This window comes from Polypterus senegalus, chromosome 13 (genome assembly GCF_016835505.1).
Source record: "Polypterus senegalus isolate Bchr_013 chromosome 13, ASM1683550v1, whole genome shotgun sequence".
Taxonomy (NCBI): Eukaryota; Metazoa; Chordata; class Cladistia; order Polypteriformes; family Polypteridae; genus Polypterus; species Polypterus senegalus.
In genome coordinates, this window is record NC_053166.1 from 22,634,779 (window position 1) to 22,661,549 (window position 26,771).

The 26,771-nt window shown below is 38.9% G+C and overlaps 1 protein-coding gene across 1 annotated transcript; it reads left to right on the plus strand.

Annotated features, from left to right (window-relative positions):
* The first annotated feature begins 757 nt into the window (after nucleotides 1-757).
* On the plus strand, nucleotides 758-26,536 carry LOC120542845 (UDP-glucose 6-dehydrogenase-like). Its single transcript, XM_039775535.1, has 12 exons — nucleotides 758-959; nucleotides 16,343-16,513; nucleotides 16,687-16,788; nucleotides 16,897-17,097; nucleotides 18,754-18,951; nucleotides 19,787-19,934; nucleotides 21,256-21,350; nucleotides 21,863-21,993; nucleotides 22,203-22,339; nucleotides 24,645-24,736; nucleotides 24,828-24,938; nucleotides 25,973-26,536. Exons 2-12 carry the CDS (start codon nucleotides 16,352-16,354, stop codon nucleotides 26,063-26,065), a joined length of 1,470 nt encoding a protein of 489 aa, XP_039631469.1. The 5' UTR covers nucleotides 758-959; nucleotides 16,343-16,351; the 3' UTR covers nucleotides 26,066-26,536.
* The last annotated feature ends 235 nt before the right edge of the window (nucleotides 26,537-26,771 follow it).

Below are 26,771 nucleotides of genomic sequence, written 5' to 3' on the forward strand. Positions count from 1 at the left end.
ACATTATGCCTTATGAATTAATACATTTTAACACCTACAGATTTGTCTTAAATCGATTTGTTTAATTTAGATATCCAAAGGTATATCTTGTCACTCTATTTTGTCACATACTGTATATTTTTCTACTCCATCTTGGCACCCACTGCTTGGTCTTTAAACACCATCCTCTCATAAATCCTGAAATTAAAGGCCAATTAAGCTAACACATATTTTATGTCTTTGAGAGCTAACACGAAATGTGTTTTTTTAAACATCTGTGCTCTAAACATTCCAATACATTTACACATTCACATATGAAACTTGCATCTTGACTGTTCAATTTAAATGAACCACAAAGCCATTTGTGATTAAATTCACATACCAAAATATGTAAGTTTGTTTTTTGTTTCTGTTTCTTTTCAATGCAATATAGGGTCAGCCTGCGTATGATGTGCTTACCGTTCTTACAATGCATCTGCATGGCGTCGCTTCAAAGTATTTGTCCAAATGAATGTAGCAGCTGAGCAGACCAGTGCAGCTCTGGGAAGTTGCTATAACGGGTTTCAAAGTAACCGTAAGTTAATGACTGATGACGCAAAGACAAGTTACATTTTATTACCTACCTTTTCCCTAAAGATATTGTACATCTTTGACAACTGCCGCACATTTCATTTGGTTATTAAATAGTTCTGTATTCGTAATACAGAACAGAGGCGCACAAAAAGTCGAGGAAGTGACGTAATTTGGGACCGCCTCTCCCCAGCCCGGCTCTGTGCGCTCTTGAAAAGGCGCTGTGCACGAGCTGCCGTTCTACTTACTTGGCGTTCAGTATTAGGTTGACTTGTGCGTGAATTGTTGTTGGTTAAATCGGATTTCTGTTTTATCTCTGTTGTGTATCAGCCTTAAGCAGGGTGCTCAAGCTCGGATACCTTGCCCTTTCAGAGATATTATTTTTTTTGCTGTTGGACGTGGCGACGGAGGTAAGCTTGGCGACTTTTTTCTTTTTGGGATGTACTGTAAATTCCAGCCGTTTTCTAAAACCGATTTGTCCAGCATCACTAGCTTCTATTAATAGGAGAGCATAACTGTAGTTTAATCGTACTATGTTATGATGGCGCGTTGCTGGCTAAAGTTGTGTTCATTTTTTTTTTGCCTCAAGCCATTTTTTGATTATTCGTGTTCTCTTTCCCGAATTTTAATTCACTTACAGCGTGTCCATGAGATGTGCTTTGGTATCTGGATCGCAGGCTTTAGCGGTTCTGCCATTGGCTAGTAGAAAGAAATCTTACATTTCTATTCGTATAGAGGCCCGTCATTCTAATCATACCCTGCGGCTCTCGGACACAACGTGGAATTTCTCTTACCAGGCACCCCGCCCCCTCAACCCACCCCCATCAATTTATACAGGGGTTGGGGGTGGGGGGTGTCTAGCCTGAAAGTTGTAAGAGCTGTTTAATTTGTTCTTGGTTTTTTAGGTGCTTTTTTACGACGTAAATGCGCTTTAAAAGAGTGACGTGGAATTTACCAGAATCAATTATTCTGCCTGATTTTGTATTGAGATCTGGTTAAACTGGTTTCCTTGTCTAAAGTAACTTTTCACATATAATATGAAGCTTAACTGAATAAACGAAACCTTAAACTGTTTAAACGAGGGTATACCATCTAAAGTTTATTGTGAGCATTTGGAAAGACTTTTGCTTGGATTGAAAGAGCAAAAGAGGAAAATCACTTGTGTTTTTTTTTAAGCTCTATTCAAATGCTTATGCTATAGAATAGCTGGATACAAATAATTCTACATAAAACACTATAATAAATACATGAAAGCAAAAGCTTTAAAATTGAAATATGACACAATAAAAATACAAAAAACTGCACAAATAATTTGTGATACAGACTCCCATTCTATTACAAAACTGTAGAGGCTTGTTGTCTGGATGGGTTGCTAATATATAGCCGAGCAGAAACTACTAATCATACAGTGTCCTTTTAGCTTATAATTTGTCTTGGAAGTGACTGAACCTAAAGAAAATCAACTTGAAGAGCATGTATGGTCTACACAGTGAATGGGTGTAGTTTTATAAGGAGGTTCAGGCATAATAGATCAGTAAAATCATGACTCCAAGTCATATGATCTTTTAATTCTGTTCTCTGCGTCCGGGATTGTCCTTTTGGCAACACTGCCTTGGCATTAAGGAGGTAGCAACCCTGTGACACAAGTCTATTGCAGGGCAGGGCATGTTCATGGATGCAAGACCAATTTACATTTGCATGTCAGTTTGGGTAAACTATTTTAAACTTCTGATTATGGGACAGCTTAGCTATTAGTTAAACAGTCGGGCTTGATGGATAGAATGGTCTCCTTTTTTTTTTGGTCACATTTCTTATTTTCTTGTATATGCATCAGCCTGGCCCTGAAACAAAGCATTTCAACTGGGTATTTCATTATAAATAATTTTAAGAGATGGTGAGGTAGAGGGAATAAGAGCAAAGATTGCAGTAAGACTTTTATTTAAAGAAAGCTGTTCATACAAAATGCTGTATTTGGTCTTTTTGAGTATTTTATCAGGTAGGGATATATTTCTGTCCGTGGGTGAGATTCATGAATTTGTACATGCCTTTGATACGGCAAATAATGAATTTGAATTCAATTTTAAAGCTTGTCATATTGTTTTGTATTGTATTCTTTGCCTTTTGTCTTGTGTTTGTGGGTGATGTGAAAGGTGCAACACATTGAGCTTGTTTTTAAAACCTTTATATATTTAAATGTACTCCAGCTGTCAGTTTAGCGTTGCAGATCAGCCTATCCCCCACGTCTCTAGGGATATAGGCGGAAATCTCACACAGACCTAGACATGTCTCTATACATACAACAGCCACATGCAGGGCTTTAATCTTGTACGGGGGATCCATGACTCAGCAGCACTGACTACTCTGTCACCATGCCACCTGAACAGCGTTATTTTAGTCATTTAACTAGTTATAAAATAAGAGTGCCTGTAGGTAGCATTCTTTTTAATCCTAGGTGTTTTTGTGGACATCTCTTGTGCGATAAAAATTTGGCTTGGTGGGAATCTGCACATTTGTGCCCCAGGGTTTGTCTATATGTAGCTAAAACAAGTACTAACAGGCCTGTTCCCTGGTCAGGTTAACCTTCAGAGGCTTATTTGTGAATCTGAGAAGTCCACCAGGGTTTGCAAGTGAAGATGAAATATACGTTCGGTCAGTTTTCATTGGTTCCCTATATTTTCCAAGGACACATGAGAGAATCTAACATTGAGTCTTCTGTAAAAATGTGGCATTGGAGATTTGGGGAGTTGGACACAGTCTGGCAGCCATTCACCTCTTGTCTATTCATGACTCCTGCTTGTTGATTTCGTCTATAAACCTTTACTGACTGGAATCTGAATAAAGGAGCTGTTGTCATATACTGGGCAGTTTTTTCATCACCTCCCCATGTAAGCACTCCTGAGGTTGTGTGTAACCTGACGGAGTCTAAGACACAATGAGTAGACTGTGAGATGGGTGAAAGAAAAGTGCAACCTTTTTTTTTTTTTTTTTTCCTCTCTCCTGTCAAATTAATTTTGGAGTGGAGGCCTAAGCAAATTTTAGGAAATTTTGTAAATTTCCCTTTGGGATTAATAACGTCTCTTTTACTAGTTGAAGATAATGTACATTTTATATATGTTTGAATTGTATAGGGTATGATAGGACTGTTCTATTTAAACAAATTAAGTCAAAGTGCAAGTAATATAGTGCTGGAAATGACTGATCCTTCAATTTCCCTATTCTTCTACTATCTCGTGTTACTGACCAGGTGTAATTCTGAATATCTAGTAATATATTCTACAAAAAGAACCAATTCAGCTTATCTATCTATCTATCTATCTATCTATCTATCTATCTACAGTGGTGTGAAAAACTATTTGCCCCCTTCCTGATTTCTTATTCTTTTGCATGTTTGTCACACAAAATGTTTCTGATCATCAAACACATTTAACCATTAGTCAAATATAACACAAGTAAACACAAAATGCAGTTTTTAAATGATGTTTTTTATTATTAAAGGAGAAAAAAATCCAAACCTACATGGCCCTGTGTGAAAAAGTAATTGCCCCCTTGAGTAATTGCCACCTGAGTTCAATTTCCGTAGCCACCCCCAGGCCTGATTACTGCCACACCTGTTTCAATCAAGAAATCACTTAAATAGGAGCTGCCTGACACAGAGAAGTAGACCAAAAGCACCTCAAAAGCTAGACATCATGCCAAGATCCAAAGAAATTCAGGAACAAATGAGAACAGAAGTAATTGAGATCTATCAGTCTGGTAAAGGTTATAAAGCCATTTCTAAAGCTTTGGGACTCCAGCGAACCACAGTGAGAGCCATTATCCACAAATGGCAAAAACATGGAACAGTGGTGAACCTTCCCAGGAGTGGCCGGCCGACCAAAATTACCCCAAGAGCGCAGAGGCGACTCATCCGAGAGGTCACAAAAGACCCCAGGACAACATCTAAAGAACTGCAGGCCTCACTTGCCTCAATTAAGGTCAGTGTTCACAACTCCACCATAAGAAAGAGACTGGGCAAAAACGGCCTGCATGGCAGATTTCCAAGACGCAAACCACTGTTAAGCAAAAAGAACATTAGGGCTCGTCTCAATTTTGCTAAGAAACATCACAATGATTGCCAAGACTTTTGGGAAAATACCTTGTGGACTGATGAGACAAAAGTTGAACTTTTGGAAGGCAAATGTCCCGTTACATCTGGCGTAAAAGGAACACAGCATTTCAGAAAAAGAACATCATACCAACAGTAAAATATGGTGGTGGTAGTGTGATGGTCTGGGGTTGTTTTGCTGCTTCAGGACCTGGAAGGCTTGCTGTGATAGATGGAACCATGAATTCTACTGTCTACCAAAAAATCCTGAAGGAGAATGTCCGGCCATCTGTTCGTCAACTCAAGCTGAAGCGATCTTGGGTGCTGCAACAGGACAGTGACCCAAAACACACCAGCAAATCCACCTCTGAATGGCTGAAGAAAAACAAAATGAAGACTTGAGTGGCCTAGTCAAAGTCCTGACCTGAATCCAATTGAGATGCTATGGCATGACCTTAAAAAGGCGGTTCATGCTAGAAAACCCTCAAATAAAGGTGAATTACAACAATTCTGCAAAGATGAGTGGGACAAAATTCCTCCAGAGCGCTGTAAAAGACTCATTGCAAGTTATTGCAAACGCTTGATGGCAGTTATTGCTGCTAAGGGTGGCCCAGCCAGTTATTAGGTTCAGGGGGCAATTAGGTTCAGGGGGCAATTACTTTTTCACACAGGGCCATGTAGGTTTGGATAAATAATAAAAACCATAATTTAAAAACTGCATTTTGTGTTTACTTGTGTTATATTTGACTAATGGTTAAATGTGTTTGATGATCAGAAACATTTTGTGTGACAAACATGCAAAAGAATAAGAAATCAGGAAGGGGGCAAATAGATACAGTGGTGTGAAAATCTATCTCTCTATCTAAAACTGCAACTTAAGACAACTTCTTTTGATTGTGAAAAGAAACCTATGTAAAAGGGACAAAAACAGCCAGTTTGTGCATTAGTAACCGGGTTAAGGTTGAGTATTTTGAAACCTGCTATTAGAAGATACAACAAACCTTTGTCTAAAGTGAACTGGAATATTGTCGTTTTTAATGCTTTTAAACTTCCCTAAATTTGAGAACATGAGATTAAAGGACTGTGAAATTCAATGAGAGGCTGTAGCCTTCTAAGCATATGGAAAGAATTAGAACTTGCAAGTCTCAAAGTCATCTCTAAATGACTGAGCAGAGTAAAAGAGCCTTGGTGGTTCTGTTTTTAGTTGCCCAAAAAAGTAATTATTCTGTTAACATATAGCAGTTTTTTTTTATTTTTTTTATTTGCATAAGCTATGGAGACCGCCACAATCTAGTCTTTTTTTTTTTTTTTTTTTTTTCCCTTCCCCAAAATCTATATGAACTAAGCAGTTTAATTCCACATATGGTTAATTTTAGTAAGATTACTTGGAGCAGTGTGTGGATTTTTATTTATTTGTTTGTTTTTATATAAATTTAGGAGACTGGGGTGCTTCAAACCCTAAACCGCCTGCACAACGCGCCAACACTACACGCCAACCACTTTGCGTCTCTGCCGCTCTCGATGTGAAGAGGAGGGCTGAACGCACCCCAAGAAGATTTGATCGCTCCTCCGACACCCTCTCTTAAACTGTGATACAATGGGAAACACATACAGATTTTTTTCTTTTTTTTTTTTGGTACCTCCTCTTTGCTCGATCAGCTGCTGGCTTGCTGCTGCCGTGCCGCGTGATCTGCATTTCATGCAGCGCACTTCTGTCATATCACCTATGTCCATATTTTCGATCTCATTTAGCTTTTACCTTTTTGTCAATATCGTATTGAATTTTGATTCTGTGTTTGGAGTTACATCGTGACAGCACATCATATAATTGCCTGTGAGTGAATATCGTTTCTTTCTTTCTACAAGAAATGTGTCTGACATAACCACGCAGGACTTTTCCAAATCTCTTTGCATAAGCTCTTGTCTCGCAGGGCTTCTGGCCCCAGGTGTGGTTACATCACTTGGCACAAAGACTCATCTCGCGGGACGTGAAAGTGTCTCTGAGACAGTTGGGTCTCGTCTCCTTCCAAGATTTTTTTTTTTTTTTTATAATAGAGAAGTAGGACAATTAGTTTAAAGGTCAAAATGCTCTCCGTTCTTTAGCACCTTTTAACTTGCTGTATAACCCTCAGTAGTAAAGCCAATGTTGCATTAAACGCCTTCTAGATGAACAAATTGTCAAACTTGATGACCAGAGTTGCTGATATTGTTGAATTAGAATGTCCGACTGCACTAGTAGAAGTCAGATTAAATGACGATGTAAAAAATTCAAGCACAGTTCCCAAAATATTTCCAAAATATCACAAGCTTGCTTCTTTTTCTGTCGGCCATTGATGTGTTGACTGACCGAGCCAGTGCTGTACAATTGATTTGCAGGTTCAGATATTCAGCCACAATCTCAACACGTGTTTTTATTTATTTTTATTTGTTTTAGTTTTTCTTTCATGGTATATAAAACATAGTCAGACAGACGAGTCTCTCTTATGTTTGTCAGGTCTTAAACGCCCATGTTTCTTAGCCCTTGTAGCTGGCAGAGTGTTTATTTGTGTGTTGGTTATCACACAACTCTGAGCCCATCCATACTATCCATTCTTGATACAAATTCAGTTCTGCTTGATTTTGTCAGGGTGAGTCACAGACTTGTCAGACTGGGTCTTTGGGAATGTCCAGCTACATGACTGGAAGTCCGAGGAATGCACTGTGACTGTTCCCGACTCCCTAAGATTATGTAAATGAAATCTGCAACTGAAAATCATAAAATAAAGTGACATGGCCTTTACCTGGCTGTGCCCCAGTTTTGGGTACTGACCCAGAAATGTGAGCAGAATCTGTATTTATCATATTTTGTCTGTGTGTGTATGTGGGAATATTAATTTATAACATGCCCAAGTGTTCTAAATAATACTGGGTAAAGACATTGGCCAAATATTATAACACTCTGAGCTGTTATTTCATGTTTACTATATGATTACTGGGTAGCATTGTGGCATAATAGAACTGCTGGGCTGGTGATTTGCTGTTTGCTCAGTTTCTCTCAGCTCTGGGTAAGCAGGTGAGTTTCAATTCACTAATAAACGCCTAAATCCAGTAATAGATAAACTCCCCCAACTGCCTGTGTGGGCCAGGCAGGCAATAACCAGTTTTCCATAAATTCCACAAACCCGTTTGTTATAATAAATTTAAATTCTTTATAATGGAATGATTTTTAAGATACCTAGGACAATGCACATAACATAAACCTAAGCTGACTTGCCTATGAACAGGGAACAAACTTGTGAAATATTTCTCCCCATTCAATTATTGTCCAAAGATTTGCATGAGAAAAACTTTTTTCATTTCTGATTTGGCTTTTTGCAGTATTTCTGCTCTATTAAATGGATAAAACATTTGTCTGGGTAACAAGGTCCTCTGTGCCAGGCTCCTCGATTATACATTCTTTGAGTGCACTGTAGTCTCCTTTCTCATTCTTTGTTTTAGCCTTATGCTAAAATCATTTCAATTACTTTTTTTCCTTTGATCAAGCAACAGTCAATGAGGCTAGGGATCTGCACTGGCAATCGGAAGGTTGCCGGTTCGAATCCCGTAAATGCCAAAAAGGGACTCTGCTCTGTTGGGCCCTTGAGCAAGGCCCTTAACCTGCAATTGCTGAGCGCTTTGAGTAGTGAGAAAAGCGCTATATAAATGAAAAGAATTATTATTCTTATTAATGATAAAAACAAAAAAGGGATATTAGAACATTTGTTTTTATTACATTTGTGCAAGTTTATTAAAAATTAAAAAAAAAAAACATGAAATCACCTTGACAAGTATTCAGACATTTTTTCGATGCTTGCTTGAAATTTGGCTTGGGTACATCTCATTCAATTGATCATCATTGATGTTTCTACACCTTGTTTAGAGTCCACTTGTGGTCTGTCCAATTGTTTGGGGATGATTAGGAAAAAGCACACACCTGTCTGGCGAAGGTCTCCCAGTTGACCAAAGTGTAAGGCTGAAACATAACAAAATGTAACAAAAACGTGAAGTGCTACTATGTGACTGAGAATCTACAGTTGCCCATCCACTGAGTCGGCACGAGTGGCGGAGTGGGTTGTGTGATCAATGATCCCCTGAGCGATGCTGTTGACAGTCATGTACTCCTGGAAGGACCACCCATGGCAGTAAGGTCAGAGGTGACTCAACCAGTCAAGGGTCCATCAAAGTGGTGCAACTTCCTGCCGTACCTTGTCGTCTTGCACTTGCCAAGCGGATTCTCAACAGGAAGTGAAGTGGTGCGACTGAGGATTGCACATCCTCGCGTACCAACGATATCAACGACTCCTTTGTGCAGGCTCTTCCTTCCATCTGTCTTTCTCATCCAATGTGCAGTTGTAAGCTTCATAGGAGCTAGTGCTCTCGGTGAATTCTGTAGCTTATCTGATGCAGGGAAAAAAATAAAATAAACCTGCTAAAGATTTACCTGACACGCTGTGAATTACTTTCATCGGTAAGTAACATCACCAACCAGAAATACATAGGGTAATTCACCGAATGATTTTACTCTAGCAGTGAGAGCGAAAGAAATATTACCCTTGGAACCAAAACGAAAAGACAGTAATGATTCATCAGTGAGACAGAACTCTTTACATTTACAAATGGTCTTTCATGGTTTAGGAGCTTACTGACCTTTTAAAGAAGCTAAACTCTGTGAAGCAGAGAGAGCAAAACGGGACTATAGCAAACTCTAGATTGGATTATAAAGCCAACTGACTCCACCAAACCTCTCCTCGACTGCCTATCTGACATTAAGGACTGGCTGGCTGTAAACTTCCTTCACCTGAACGATTCAAAAACCGAGGTCATTGTTTTTAGTCCTGACTGCAAACAGGCTCCACCCCTTGGCCTCGACTCTCTTCCCATTCCAGTAACTTCGTCTGTCTCCAATCTTGGAATCAAAATGGATACATTCCTGAAAATGGATGCTCAAAGTCAACAGCACAGTAAAATCCTGCTTTTTCCATCTAAGGCGAATCGCCAAACTCAAACCTATTCTGTCTAACCACCTCCTGGAATCGGTAATCCATGCATTCATTACGTCCCGGCTTGACTACTCTAATTCCTGCCTTTTTGGTATCCGTAAAGCCACTCTTTCTAGACTCCAACTGGCTCAAAATGCGGCTGCAAGGCTTCTAACTGGAAGTAGCAGAATCCAACACATTTCACCGATTTTAAAAACCCTACACTGGCTGCCGGTTAGATTCAGAATCGATTTTAAGATTCTCCTCCTAACCTATAAGGCATTAAACGGTCTAGCCCCTGCCTATATAAGTGTCTTGCTCCATTGTCACAATCCTCTTCGTGTTCTTAGATCCACAGATCAGCTGCTCCTAACCGTTCCCAAGGCACGTTTTAAAGCTCGTGGTGAAAGGGCTTTCTCCGTCTGTGCACCCAGGCTCTGGAATTCCCTGCCCTTAGTGTTTAGGTAAGCCGCTTCAGTCGCCACATTCAAATCTCGCCTAAAAACGCACTTCTTCACATTGGCTTTTAATTCTTAACCTGTTTCATTTTGCACTTGCCTTTTGCTATTTTCTCTATTTTATTTGGTCCCTTGACCTGTTTTTAGTATCTCTGTTTTAATTCTCTCTTAATGTTTGTTTTTAATATTTTGCTTTTAGTCCTGCTTGTTGTAACTGTACAGCGCTTCGGTCAGTTGTAATGCTGTGTTTTTAAGAGCTCAACAAATAAATATGGTATGGTATAAAGGACAATTTTAATATTTTGCCATTGGTTTCTCCCATGCAAATAATTCCAAAAGTTTGTTTGATAATTGGTGCCTAGGTTTGTCCATCAAAACTAACACACACTTTCTCTTGAGTATATGATGAAACAGTCCAAAAGAATTCACATTAACATCTGAGATTAGCTTGCAGAAATGTCATCCTGTTATAATGACGTGTAACTCGGATGGAATGATCCAAATGCTGCATACTGAAAGAAAACCAATGCGGCAGGTTCACACAGAGTCTCTCTTCCTTTTCATTTTCTTAAGAATTTCACTTTGCCTCCGGTAGAGGTTTGTAAATTATTCAGTCAATATTGTAACTCGTATTCAAACTCTGCAGTAAAGGTTCTTGTACTTTACTGTTCCAAAGAAAAAGAGGACAGTGTCTCTTTGGCAAGCTTTGTGTGTGGATGGATTTTCTTCAAGTATTCTGGTTTATTTATTTTTTCCCATATCCCAAAGATGTATGCAATGGATTAAAGATGGATTCCGAGACTTTAACAACAGCAATATTTATTTCTATAGCACATTTGCTAAATGTGATGTAGCTAAAGAAATAGTTAAAAGCAAAGAAAAACTAATTAAATTTACAGTTGATAAGTGTAATGATTAATAACATTAAAAATAAATAATACGCACTTACACAAGATAGATATGTAATTTAGTAGAGAAGTAGTTCATATGCTGTATATGTTGAATCGACTTTTAAGTCTCTAAAGGTAAATCTGATTAAAAAAGGAAAAAAAAAAAAAGAATCTCCAGTTAAGCTTGAGAAAGAAATCAAATCTGCAAGGATTCTAAGGCTAAAAAACATCCAGCCCCGCTACCTAACATAAATATTCTTTGTTTGTTTGTTAAGGTTACGTCAGAGAAATCAATAAAGTGGGACTTGTGAGAGGTTGCGGAATCCGTTTTCAGTCAAACATGACAGGCTGGTTGTACAGAGCTTTGATCCGGTGGTGGCAGTGGTGCAGAACACCACCTTGCAAGAACCGGAAAAGGAAACTGAGAAAAGTAGAGATTAATAATTGCAAATTCATTCAAGAATAGATAGAATAGATGACTATCTAGCTTATTATTTATCCAACCTGCTATATCCTAACACAGGGTCATATGGGGAGGGGTCTGCTGGAGCCAATCGCAGCCAACACAGGGTCATATGGGGAGGGGTCTGCTGGAGCCAATCGCAGCCAACACAGGGTCATATGGGGAGGGGTCTGCTGGAGCCAATCGCAGCCAACAGAAGGCGCAAGGCAGGAAACAAACCCTGGGTAGGGAGCCAGCCCACTGCAGGGCGCGCGCACACACACACACACACACACACACACACACTAGGGGCAATTTAGGATGGCCAATGCACCTAACCTGTATGTCTTTGAACTGTGGGAGGAAACCCACGCAGACACGCGGAGAACATGCAAATTCCATGCAGGGAAGACCCGGGAAGCAAACCCAGGTCTCCTTACTGTGAGGCAGCAGGATCGAGCTTATTATTAGTAGAACTAAAATGTATCAGAAGTTAGATCACACTGCCACCTGCACTGGAGGGAATGGGTAGCTTTATATTTCAAGGAGTTACTATTTCGGTTGAACACACACACACACACACACACACACAAAATACATTTTAGTTATTGTCAAGAAAGACCCCCAACACCTCTACTTACTCAGGTGCCCGTTCTTTGTAACTTGTACTGTTGCACATTGGAGTCCATCCTCCCTGGATGTGTCGCACCCTGGATGAACATCTGCTGTGCTCAAGGTCCTAAAGTCGTGGAGAGGGCAGTGAAGGTAGCACAGAATATTACTGATACCCAACATCTTCTTTTTCAGTACAAATACAGTGTACACTGCTGTAAACAGGCAAACAGTTTTATTAAACAACAACATTTATTTATATAGCACATTTTCATACAAACAGTAGCTCAAAGTGCTTTACATATTAAAGAATAGAAAAATGAAAGACACAATTATAAAACAAAATAAATCAACATTAATTAACATCGAATAAGAGTAAGGTTCAATGGCCAGGGGACAGAAAAACAAAAAAACTCCAGACGGCTGGAGAAAAAATAAAATCTGTAGGGATTCCAGACCATGAGACCGCCCAGTCCCCACTGGGCATTAAAGGCCCCTGTCATCCTGCATGGTTGCTTCAGACTCTCCACTCCTTTATGGCAAATGGTGCATTCACACCAGTAGGTTCAGAGACTGTTTCTGTCTACTGGTCATAAGGCTATATAGATGTATGGATAAAATAATTTATACTGTTTACGTTTGTACATGTGTTTATGGACAGTATATGCCCATGGAGTCATTGTCATGTGTACAGGCTACAGTGAAATTCTTACTCCCATGTGCTAATCCAGGGGGCTGCAAGGTGATCCTGTAGGGCAATTATGTCGACAAGTTTTTGCTTCAACCCAATTGCTTAATTAGAAACCAATCCTTACCAATAACAGATCTTTACCTTTATGCTTGTTAGTGTTTTCATTATGCCATATCAGCCATTCCTTTATTCTCCTTTCCGATTCTATTATTGAAATCAGTTGTAGCCTAAAGCAAATGAGTAATTCTCTCCAGTTTCCTTCTAATATTTGATTAAACCATGTAGTTCATGTGGAATTTATAGAACTGTAGGGCAAGTTAGACGGTAACTAATGGTTCACTTGTCATTTGCATCATATTGGTAATAATAGGAAGGAATTAAAAAAAAATAGAATGCAGCTTTTTAAGACTAAAATAAGCAATTATGGGTGGGGAATACTAACAAGAAAAAAACTAACATTAAGCAGAAAAAAAATGTTGCTTGAGCAATAAACATTTCAATAGCAGTAACTGACATCTTATTAAGAATTATGCCACCCCAGCCCATCAGAACTGGCGTTGTAGGCCCCTGCGTGTAATAAATGGTCTTGGAACTCTCTATCTGGAGAAGTTTCATTCTGATGCCAATGACAGTAAGCTGTGAGTATATACAGTGGTACCTTCGGTCACGACCATAATTCACTCCAAAACTCTGGTCGCGACCCAACCGTAATTTCCCCATAAGATTGTATGTAAATACAATTAGTCCGTTCCAGACCGTATGGACTGTATGTAAATATATATATATTTTTTTTAAGCACAAAAATAGTTAATTATACCATAGAATGCACAGTGTAATAGTAAATTAAATGTAAAACATTGAATAACACTGAGAAAACCTTGAACAGAGAAAACTAACACTGTGTTTGCACTGTGTCTGGATCGGTTCGCAACTGAGTGTGAAGCGGCTGGGATGAGAATCGGCACCTAAAAGTCCGAGACCATGGTTCTCAGCCAGAAAAAGGTGGAGTGCCCTCTCAGGGTTGGGGGAGAGATCCTGCCCCAAGTGGAGGAGTTCAAGTATCTCGGGGTCTTGTTCACAAGTGAGGGAAGAATGGAGCGTGAGATCGATAGGCGGATCGGTGCGGCATCTGCAGTGATGCTGGCTCTGCATCGGTCTGTTGTGGTGAAAAAGGAGCTGAGCCGTAAGGCAAAGCTCTCAATTTACCAGTTGATCTACGCTCCTACCCTCACCTATGGTCATGAGCTATGGGTAGTGACCGAAAGAACGAGATCGCGAATACAAGCGGCTGAAATGAGTTTCTTCCGCAGGGTGTCTGGGCTTTCCCTTAAAGATCGGGTGAGAAGCTCAGTCATCCGGGAGGGACTCGGAGTAGAGCCGCTGCTCATCCGCATCGAGAGGAGTCCGATGAGGTGGCTCGGGCATCTGATCAGGATGCCTCCTGGACGCCCCCCTGGTGAGGTGTTCCGGGCACGTCCAACTGGGAGGAGGCCCCGGGGAAGACCCAGGACACGCTGGAGGGACTATGTCTCCCGGCTGGCCTGGGAACGCCTTGGGATTCTCCTGGAAGAGCTGGAAGAAGTGGCCGGGGAGAGGGAAGTCTGGGCCTCTCTGCTTAAGCTGCTGCCCCCGCGACCCGACCTCGGATAAGCGGAAGAGGATGGATGGATGGATAGATGGATGGTGTTTGCACTAGACCCTTAATGAACCGCTCACTCTAAACATTTTTTTTTTTTTTTCATGATTTTTAAGCATAGGGAAAAAAAAATGTAATACCACTTCTCTTGCAAAACTTTTCAAAACATCCTCTACTGGCTTTAAATTCCTCACCTTTGCCAGTCAAAGAAGGATTTTTTTTCAGTAAATCGCCATGAATCTTCCTGGCTTCCTCGCATATGATCGCCTAGCGTACGTCATCCTCTGCAAGGTGCTTCTCATTCAGCCACACTAGCAACAATTTTTCCACCTCTTCCAGCACTTTAGGCCTCTGTTTGGTTAACATTGTAACTCCTTTTGCAACATCAGCTCTTTGTTAGGCCCTGTATACACAAACAAAAGAAAATGGAAAACGGAGAATGGGAAATCATTTGGCATGCGGCATGGTGGTGCAGTGGTAGCGCTGCTGCCTCGCAGTAAGGAGACCATGGGTTCGCTTCCTGGATCCTCCCTGCGTGGAGTTTGCATGCTCTCCCCGTGTCTGTGTGGGTTTCCTCCGGGTGCTCTGGTTTCCTCCCACAGACAAAGACATGCAGGTTAGGTGCATTGGCGATCCTAAATTGTCCCTGGTGTGTGTGTGTGTGTGCCCTGTGTTGGCTGGGATTGGCTCCAGCAGACCCCCGTGACCCTGTAGTTACGTTATAGTGAGTTGGATGATGGATGGATGGATGGATTGTCGCTTACAAATGCACGTAGGGAAACTGGCTGCCAGTGTTTTTATTCGCCACCACAGTGTGTGGTCGTAAAGATATGAAAAATTTTGGCAAACAATTCAATATAATAAAAGTACATGTTGCAGACTTTCGTTTTAAGGGGATTTTCATAAATTTCGCGCCCACCATGTAGAAATGACAGCACTTTTTCTAAATATCTCCCCCACTATAATGTTTGGGACAGTTGGCATCACAGTTGTTTTTTGTTACTCGCGTGTGTTTCAATACTTCATTAGTGCAGGCATAAGATACCTAGGCTTGCTTCTACACACAGACTACCTTTGGCATCTGTAGTTGCCATTGCTTTACATGAGAGCTACAGCTCTGCCTTAAATGAAAGTCTGCAGTGTGCACTTTAGTCACATATGATTTGTTTGCCTTTTAATTTTACACTGTGGAGCAGACGGGTATATCAAGGAAAAATGGGTCTTTTTTTTTTTTTGCATTATGTTATTGTCATTGATCTTATTAGAAATGTCATTAAAGTTAAACTTGAACTGCTCAGTGTGCTTGTGATAATCTAGATCCTCATTCCGTGCATAGCTCATGATGTTGTCTTGGCAGATTCTAGTTTCTTGTAACTCTGCATTAAAACAAATTTACTTGTAGATATGAGTTGTAATGGGGTCTTTCTGTAAAAGTAAACCCCACTATTGATAAATAAAAAAAAAACAGCCTATAATGATTTAGGAAAATCAGAAACTTGCATCACACCCAAAGTGTATGTCTGGACTGTGTTGATACTTTGTTTGGCGAGGCATACTGTACTTCTGAAACCGCTCTGTTGACATGGCAAAGTGCTTATCTTGGCTTGGCACTTAACCTGACAAACCAGATACTTTGACCAAACTATAGATCATAAAAATCTGTTTGAGAGGTTAATTAGATGTTGGTTGGGAAAGTAAATGTAAATACTGTATCCTAGACTGAATGCTTTCTCTGCATATGCATTGTGTCTCCTGCTATGTTTTATTTTAAGGCCAGTTTATTGCCTGCAAGCTCATAAGTAACAAAATAGATTTCTCATTTGTGATATGTTTGCTAATATACAACCTTTCCAGATGTTTAGTTCATTTTCTTAGTCATGTTTCTATAGTAAATTCTTTTTTTTATATATATGATTATTGTTAAAGTGCATTGTGGGTATTCAGTAGTGATTTCTAATATGCAGTTAATTGGGTTTTTCCCAGGTTCTGAAAATGGTGCAGATTAAGAAGATCTGTTGCATCGGTGCTGGGTATGTTGGGGGACCCACATGCAGTGTCATTGCACAGATGTGTCCTGAAGTAACTGTCACAGTTGTGGATGTAAATGAACAGAGGATTAAAGCTTGGAATTCAGAGAGTCTCCCTATTTTTGAGGCAAGTTCATATGTGTTATCAACCTGAATTGTAAATTCCCTTTCAGAGTTTGATATGATATTTCTAAACGGGGGATAAAGAGAATTTGAGCAGTTAGCTTTGAAGGTCACTTTCATTTGGTTTTTATGTGTATACAGTATGTGTAAATATTTAAATGTGTTCCCCTTATTTAGCCTGGCTTGCAAGAAGTGGTGGAATCATGCCGAAATGTAAACCTGTTCTTCTCCACGGATATTGACCGTGCCATTCAAGAAGCTGATCTGGTTTTCATTTCTGTAAGGAATATTTTCTGTATCAATTTAAAATTTGCCTTCAGTTTCCATTTAGTGGATTGTAGCTGAAAAATGCTGGTAAAGTAAAAATGGAAAAAAATCTCTATTTAGGTGAATACTCCAACTAAAACATTTGGCATTGGAAAAGGACGAGCAGCTGATCTAAAATATATTGAAGCATGTGCAAGACGGATAGCAGATGTTTCAGATGGATGCAAGATTGTAGTAGAGAAGAGCACCGTACCTGTCCGTGCAGCAGAAAGCATTCGAAGGATATTTAATGCAAACACAAAAGCCAGTCTTAACTTCCAGGTGAGACCCACAGTGGATTTACTGTTTTTGATTTCTCAATTGCAACTAAATATTTAATCTATGTATTTGCTGTGGGACTTGTGTGCATTTCTTAGTGTGGCCACTGCGGGTAACGTGTCTTTCTTATATCTAAACTAGACAAGTTCAGTTTGTCACAATCCATGGTTGGCTTTGTCCTAATGGAATCTGTGGTAGAAATAAGAAGAATGACTGACTGTTAAACTTTTCACCCTGCCAGACTTATTATATTATTGTTTGTTAAGTTTGCATCTCCTGGATTGTGTTATTTTCTCTGGGTTCCATAATATCCATTCACTTCAAAGATATACGTTTGGATTACTTAGCATCACTATATTTGTTGCATGCATATTGTGACTCCTGATAGGCTGGTATACTGTAAAAAGTTGGTTCCAGGGTGGTGTTGGGTGTATACATTCATTTCCATTTTTACCTTGTAATGGAAAAAGCCAACTGGCTGATATAAGTTACAGGTGGTTTATGGTGGTGGTGGTGGAATATCTCTTTTAATTTAATACTACAGTATACACTTTATTGTAAATTGTAGAATTATAAAATTCTAGATTAAGTCAAATTACGAAAAAACACATTCTGTTTAAGGATCTGTTCAATTTGTTCCAGAATTTGGCAGGAATTAATTTTATGTAATTCTGATTTTGATTGCCATTTTATTCTTTAAGACTTCACTACCACAAGTGGGCCTCGATCTCTCCGTCATTTGGGGTTGAGTGCTGTGTTCTGCTTTATGGATTATGTTTAGAGCATATTGTAGTTGTTGTGTGTGGTTTGTGTGTGTGTGGATTTTCTTTTTTTGTATGTCCTAATAATGAGATGCCATAGTGAATGTGCAGAGTCTGGTAGGGTTCAATGTGCAGAGTCTGTGTATGAAAGGGCTTTGGCTGTTCCCAGGGGGGCCAATGGGCTTTATCACTGGTAAAGATAGGAGATTGGCTTTCCTCTTCGAAAACATGCAGTGTTCATGGGGACTGTTGTCTCCTTTACAGACCAGACAGGAAGACATGACTTAAGGGCAACTAAATGCTTGGGGCTTTACGTAAACCAGTGGTGGTTTGGGCAGGTTCTACTGCAACCAAAGTCAGAAAAGTATGAGTTTTAAACCTGTTTTTGAGCTAGTTCCTAGCTTTAGATATTCTAGCAGTTGCTAGCTTTCAAAACCATAATTTCTTAGTTGGAAAATAGTGACTCCAATATTACAAACTCTTCTGCAGAAATATCTTTACAGATCTCTTGGTCATAATCCGGTGCACCAAAACAGTGTTTGTATGGCTTGAAAATCTTAAGTAATGTATAAGTTTTTTGTTTTTAACAACACATTTTATCTTGTGGGTGTTCTAGCAAAACACATTTACAGTAGAGTTGAGAAAATGGAAGATTGGAGTGGAGAAAGGTACAGACTTGACTGACTAAATGAAAAATGGGTGCATTGATAGTTTTAATTTATTTATTTTTTTTTTTGGTAGTTTTGGATGCTTTCTAAATCCCAAGTGATTTCCTTCTTTGAGTATTTAATTTAATGATGCCACATTTTTGCCTCTTTTGTGGTCTGAGTACAAAGACATCCAATGGGTAACCTCGTATGAAACTTTATCCACTCATTTTGTTTCCCCATTTTCTAAGGTGTTGTCCAATCCAGAATTCTTAGCAGAAGGCACTGCTATATCGGATCTGAAGAATCCTGACAGAGTTCTTATTGGTGGCGATGAGACTCCAGAGGGACAAAAGGCAATTGAAGCACTTCGCAACATCTATGAGCACTGGGTACCTAAAACAAAAATCATCACCACCAATACCTGGTCATCTGAGCTTTCCAAACTGGTAACATATTTGACATATTTTAAAATAAGAGTATTTTGTATTTACTAAATTCTTCATTGCACTTGTGTGACTCTGCACTCGTAGAGAATATGTTAAAATATTCTTCTATAGATGTACAGTATAGTGTGTTTAGACAGACAAATTAATTTCACCTTTATTCTTTAGAATTGATTATATTACACCTGATAACTGGTAATGTCTTGAATTTTTCATGACATTTGCTTCATATAATTACAGTATTTGCTTTTTTCCAGTTGCTTGCTACAGATATTAGACAGCAAATGTTAAAAATGTTGGAGATTTGTTGGACAAAAACATATGCTTTTCAACTTAAAATTCATGTTATAATTCTGGAATTTATTTTGATGGTACATTTTATGTATTCAGATTTCATTCTTTCTTCCCCATAAAAGTAGTTTAGTTTAATGGGTGTCAAAGCTTAATATATTTTTAAATATAAATATTTTAATCGTTTAAAAAAGTAATAATGGTACTTTTAACCCAAGTGCAGTTCCTAGCCAGGTCACATGCTGTGGCATGTTCTTCTTTTTGTTTGGGTGGGATTTTTCATATCCCAAAGATAGAGATGCTAAAGGAGAAGTTCAGCGTTTTTTAAGTCGGTTATTTTTATATATATATATATATTGTTGTGTTTTTTTTTTTACAGTCAAGGAAGTATACATTACTCAATTTCCTGTAACAAGTTAAAGTGGAGTTAAAAAAAAAAAAAACCCTACCTTTACTTAGAGTTAAATAGGTTCTTGCATTTCTCACAGTGCCACTTTGAAGTGACAAAGGTTTACACAATTTATAAAACCAAACTTACATTTTCTAGGCTGCCAATGCATTTCTGGCCCAGAGAATCAGTAGCATTAACTCCATCAGTGCGCTCTGTGAAGTAACCGGAGCAGATGTGGAAGAGGTTGCACATGCCATAGGCACTGACCAAAGAATTGGGAGCAATTTTCTCAAGGCAAGTGTAGGTAAGTCTGGCCCGTTTCAGGGAGTCTACTTGACTCCCTACCCTAAAATGTGTGTATTTTTCCATTCTCATTTAGAACATGGATAATTTTATATAAAGACTTCTTGTAAATTGAATTCTTGTTCACTGAGGTATTGTGCTTTGTATGGCTTTGCTCTTAAGGAGCACTCTGTTTGGAGGTCACAATTGTGTGTTATAGGGTTGCACAGTATACCAGTACTGGAATAGTACCAAAATATTGACATTTTAAAACTGTAAGGTACCAACATTTTGGGATTTTCAGTTCTGGAAATAAATGACGGCATTCCTCTCAATTACTTGCCCATTTAGTGCTTCCACGCAATCATGACTGCTAGTTGGGGAGGGGTTGGGAGGTTGGTTGATGAGGTTTGAATTTTGGAGGTTTTTGGGGTTTCCCAAATACTTTGTGATCAGGAATTAATGGGGTGGAAGTAAATTACAGCAGAGAGGCTAGAGCAAGACTGGGGGTTGGAGTTGCCCTTTATTTGCTTCAGAGAAGGTTTTTTATACAGGTAATGAGGTCTGAAAGCTGGCATCAATACAGAAGTAAAAATTTTATTACTGATCCAATACTAGTGTGTCATGGGTGGTTTTGAAATGTTATGTTCAAATGTCACTCTATTTCCATGTGGCAGTGGAAAGCCAATGCACCTATAGGCTGTACTGACCTTAAAATAATTTAATATAAGATTATACCATGCTCCTGTCATGGCAATGTGGCAGCTTATGCATACAAGGAATTACAGTGTGTTTGCAGATAATCATAAAGCAAATAGACATTTCAACAACCCATGGGCTGGACCCTTTCCCAGAAAGCACAAGGCCAGAAAAAGTTCTTGGACAGAGTGCCAGTCCATTTCTTTGAAAGACACTCCCATAAACCCATTAGGGCCAATTCAGCATCACCAGTCCACCTATCCTGCATACCTTTTGGACTGTGCAGGAATAAATCTGACTACTCAAAGGAAATATATTCAGACATGGGGAGAATAAGCAAACTCCATGCAAGAAGGACCTGGGACATGAACCCAAGGCTCCTTATTGCGAAGCATCAGCACCGCCACTGCTTCTCTATGTTGCCTGCCATTTTAACATAATAAATGTAATTTATCATGTATGTGATTATAGTCCTGCGGTGGGTTGGCACCCTGCCCGGGATTGGCTCGTGCCCTGTGTTGGCTGGGATTGGCTCCAGCAGACCCCCATGACCCTGTGCTCGGATTCAGCGGGTTGGAAAATGGATGGATGGATGATTATAGTCGCTTATCAAAAGTTGCGCAATTTACTTTTTTCTTATTTAGGGTTTGGTGGTAGCTGTTTCCAGAAAGATGTTCTTAACCTGGTTTACCTTTGTGAAGCCCTCAACCTGCCAGAAGTAGCCAGATATTGGCAACAGGTACAATTTTTTTTTTTTTTTTTTTATATTCCTTTCATCATAGAAATTTGCAAATTGTTCCACTGAATGTGTAAAACATTAGGATAGCATTTCACATTTAGCTGTTATGTAGTATTGTACATGTCACACTTAATTATATGGTCATACAAGTGGTCTTTTCTATTTTGAACCTTTAATCACGCAGGTTCAGTAAGTACAGTAGATCAATGATATTTGGTTTTTAGAGAAAATCTGTACATGCATGTTGCAAATCTATAAAATCTCCAGGTAGTGATTAACAAAAATTTCATTTTTCCAGTGGCACTCCAGCCACTTCCCCATTTTATAGTCTTCAGGTTGACTTACAACAGGTTCCATGTATTCTCCAGAGTGGTGTTTTATGCAATTCCTGGCTCAGCAATTTTATTTACTACATTAGCTTTGTGGATTTTTTTTTTTTCTTCATCATAGTCTTCGTCTCCTCATCCTCCCTTTTCCAGTAGGTGTGACTCTCGGGTTTTCTGTGTTTTCAGGTAATCGAAATTAATGACTATCAGCGTAGGCGATTTTCCTCCCGCATCATCGGTTGCCTCTTCAATACAGTGACAGATAAGAAGATTGCACTTCTTGGATTTGCATTTAAAAAAAACACTGGTGATACAAGGTAAGCAGAGTGTGTGGCCTGCTGTTTTTTTTTCTAACTGTTGACACTGCTTTGTTGAATTTTATCTGGTTGTCTACTTCATCTTTATGCTTTTTTTTTAATATAAACACTAATTACCCATAAGTAATTTTGAGGCACACTGTATTGTGAATTTCTGATTAAGAATTACAGTACATGTTTTTGCTTATTTAAGTCTTTCACTTTTTTAGGGAGTCGTCCAGCATATACATTAGTAAATATTTGATGGATGAAGGAGCACGCCTTTACATTTATGATCCAAAAGTAAAGCGAGAACAGATCTTTCAAGATCTTTCTCACCCTGCCATCTCAGATGACCCAGAAAGAGGTTACTATTTAACTTTTTGTGTGTGTGTGAGACACCCCATTTTAAAGTACAGTATATTTAAAGAGTGTGTGTGTGTGTGTTGGGGACAAAGACTGTTCAGTTTGCTGTCTATATCATCTTCAGGAAATGAGGTGATATTTATTTCTTTTCTCCCCTCCCCCTTGTCGGAGAATCTACATTACATGAACTCCTATATAAAACTGATCTGCAATGGTGCTGCATTTTGAAAACTTGCAATGTCCCCATCTTGGGAGGCACAGTGATTCATTCTGGCCTGGAGTTTGCAGTTCTTTGCCTGTATGGGGTTTTTGTTTTGCATCTCAAACATGCATGCTACGTGAGTGTCATTCACTCTTAAATCTGTTATTGTATTTGAAGATTGTGAAAGTTGGGACTGGGGCCTACATTGACAACACTGGATTTATGCAGGAACCAGTCCTTGGCAGAGTGATGATGCATTATACAAACATACTTTTATTTTGTGCACTTAAAATGTAAAAACCCAAAATTTCCATTAAGCTCTGAAACTGATCTTGCACAGTCACACTTTTACTTAATTGTTTTGTGTGCTATTCTAAGAATGTGAACAATCATGTAATTTTTTTTTAAGGCTTTTGCAGTACTGAGCCAAGTTGTAAACAGACACCATCTTTTGCATGACTGGGGGAGATAAGCAAATCAGTATCTTAACATGGGCCTGAATTGTTTAAGCAAGCCAAGGGCTGCGATTTCTGATAAACCAGAATTTGTTGATTGCCTTTTGCATTAAAACCACCACATTAGAAATATATATATATATATATATATATATATATATATATATATATATATATATATATATATATATATATATATATATATATATATATATATATTTTTTTTTAATTAGAGGAATGTGGTGGGGGGTGTTTCCTCATACAAATGAGCTTATCCTTGTCCTTTATGACGTGGCTAATCCTGCCATCTCCCTTCCTCCACACCCTGAACCATGGATTGTGCTTTTCAAGCAGAACTGGCTGCACTTGCCCCTCCACTCTTAGATCTATAGAGGTGTCCATTCCTCTTGGTCTTGTGTATTAAATGAACAGCAGACCTCAAAGTACAAAAATAGAAACCTTTTACATACACATCTAAAGCAAACACTTTTGTTCAATTTTCCAATGCTTACCAGATGAAGCATATTTGGAACAGTCCCATCTGCCATAGCTTTGGAGTATAGCTGGCTGAAGTAAAAAAAACTTACAATACAATACTCAGTTTTGAGAAAGAGGATGGTGGGTCTGGTCTATGGCATATCCATAAGAACCTATGAGGTCATTGATCTTCGGCAGATTTTTTTAAATTTAGCACTAAATAAGTTCTTATTTGGTAGTGTGGTTTCTCATATCTGTATTTAACAGATTGGCTGAATTCCTCCTTTCATCCAACAAGTGCACTTTCAAACTCTAATTGTTGCTTCAGTTTTCCTTTCCCTTCACATAATTTTGAGGTGTTCAACTGCTAGTTTACACAACCTAAAGACTGTCTCCAATGGTAAGGGGTATTCCCTGTCCTTTTTGTGTTTAATTTTAATTTTTGTGTTTATAGGGTGGCATAGGGGCGGCACGGTGGCACAGTGGTAGTGCTGCTGCCTCGCAGTTAGGAGACCCGGGTTCGCTTCCCGGGTCCTCCCTGGAGTTTGCATGTTCTCCCGTGTCTGCGTGGGTTTCCTCCGGGCGCTCCGGTTTCCTCCCACATTCCAAAGACATGCAGGTTAGGTGGATTGGCGATTCTAAATTGGCCCTAGTGTGTGCTTGGTGTGTGGGTGTGTTTGTGTGTGTCCTGCGGTGGGTTGGCACCCTGCCCAGGATTGGTTCCTGCCTTGTGCCCTGTGTTGGCTGGGATTGGCTCCAGCAGACCCCCGTGACCCTGTATTTGGATTCAGCGGGTTAGCAAATGGATGAATGGATGGGTGGCATAGACACACAATGGTTAGCACTGCTGTATATGGATCTTGTGACTGGCGATTGATTGTTCACACCCATGTGGAATGTGCATATTCTCCTTGTGTTTTGAGTGGGTTTTTCATCCACCTGTTATGGTTTTCCTTCTACATTCTGGGGTAATTGACGACTCTAAACTGCGCCCATATGGGTATATGCATTAGTGGGCCCTGAAATAAACTGCCCATGGTTATTTCCTGCTTTGCATCTTGTGCTGCCACCTGGATAGTCTCCAGCCTTCTGTGTCACTGAGTTTGATTAAGTGTGATCGAGAATGTTATGTAAAAATGTAACTATTTGTTTTTTTTTTTTCCCCTTTTCAGTTTCTCGATTGGTCACAGTCTCTATGGACCCTTATGATGCTTGTGAAAATGCACATGCTATTGTGATCTGCACAGAGTGGGATATGTTTAAGGTGGGATTTATATGTATGTTTGTATGTTCGTGTTTAATTTTGTTAAACCACCCCCTTAAATTTAAAAAAACTTATTCCTTTAAACCCATAGGAACTGGACTATGAACGGATCTACAAAGCCATGCTAAAACCAGCATTTATATTTGACGGAAGGCGCATTTTAGACAGTCTTTATGATCAGTTGCAGCACATGGGCTTTCAGGTGAGCAAGTAGTGTTTGTTTGTCTTACCCTTGGAGTCGAAACTAAATTTATGTAATGTCTATAGAATTACCACAATGTCAAAGACTCTGGCTGCAACTCAATCTGTGGACATTTTGTTATCTCGTATCGTTTTGAGAACAGTTCTCAACCTTCATTTCTCTAAGGTCCCCCCAGTGTATCATGACAATACAAAAAACGTAGACCGTGATATTTACCTTCTTGTTCCTTTTGCAGTCTTGACAGAGGTGCTTGTTATCTTAATCGGCGGAGTGGTGGCTCTGAGGCTAGGGATCTGCACTGGCAATCGGAAGGTTGCCGGTTCAAATGTCGTAAATGCCAAAAGGGACTCTGCTCTGTTGGGCCCTTAACCTGCAATCGCTGAGCGCTTTGAGTAGTGAGAAAAGCACTATATAAATGCAAAGAATTATTATTATTATTAATCATTAACAAAAGCATATATGCTGCTAGTGCTGCTGCACTGCCTGTGTTTTAAAGCATGATAAAAAATCAAAAGGCCATTTAAAAACCAGTCTGTTTTTTATTTAATAAATTATTACTGGTGCCTGAATTTCTTAATCGTAACATAAATGTTTTTTTTTTTTTTTTAAATGAGTCAGTTACAGGTCACATATTGAATATTGTTGTGACAGTGGTTTTCTATCAAGCTGGTGGTTCTTAAGTTTTAACAAGCCAACTATTGGCGTGAATTTTATTTATTTTTTTTTTTCCCATCAGTTTTCTTGTGGCTCCCCTGGACGTTTATTAGGGCCTCCTAGCCTGACATGGCCCCTCACTGCAGCTGTACAAGAAATTCCAAAGTGTTCATGATCATAAAATTCCTGTCAGATAGGCCTAGGATGTACTGGAAGTTTCCAAAGTCAAATTGAACATTTTCTCTGTTAATGCAGTTGATTTAAAAGAAAAGAATAAATAAGGCCAACTAGAAATTCATATAACAGAAAATGAATTCATCAGCAGAATGGACTTTTTTTTTTTAATATTTATTTTTTTTTAATTTTATTTTATTTTTAAGGTGGAGACTATCGGCAAGAAAATTAACCAGAGGATTCCTTTCACGGCTAATGGTGGTTCCCAGTCTCCTTCTTCAAAAAGAGTTAAAATTTGAGGAGGACTGACTAGTTTGTAGTGGATTTTTTTTGGGGGGGGGAGGGGAGGAGATTAATAAATTTTAAATCCAAAAAGTGACCTTCCTGTTTAGCAACACAGATGCTGTTTATATGATTTTTGCCTTAAAAAAAAAAAAAAACAAAATGGCAGTGTCCGTCGTGAACTGTAAAGCTCACAAAGCTAATATGCATTTGAACATTTTACCAATGGTTTTGAAGCAGAGTATCAGTCAAATGAAGTGTGTGTGTGTGTGTGTGTGTATATATATATTATAAAATGTATGTGTGTGTGCAGAAAATATATACACACATACACAGCTGTACACACACACACACGCATATATGTATGTATGTGTTTAAGTGCCTTGTAGTAAATGCAAAGAGCAGATCCATTCACTATGGTTCATAAATCCTACCAGAACCTGTTAGAACAGTTTGACAGCTTTCTTAATTTATTTCTTTTTTTTTTTTTTTTTTTTTAAATATAAAGGGTCTTTCCTTATTTTCTCACTCTGAGATGAAAGATGGTAACTGCCATTCCAGTATATAAAGTTCATTTGATAACTTTTGACTGTTACATGTAATTCAGTTTTTATTACTTTTTTTTTTTTTAAGACTGAAAATTCCTTGCACATTTTTTGCATTTTATACCTGTAAAAATGGATTGTGAACTAACAAATACAACAGCTAATTTATAATGCCAAA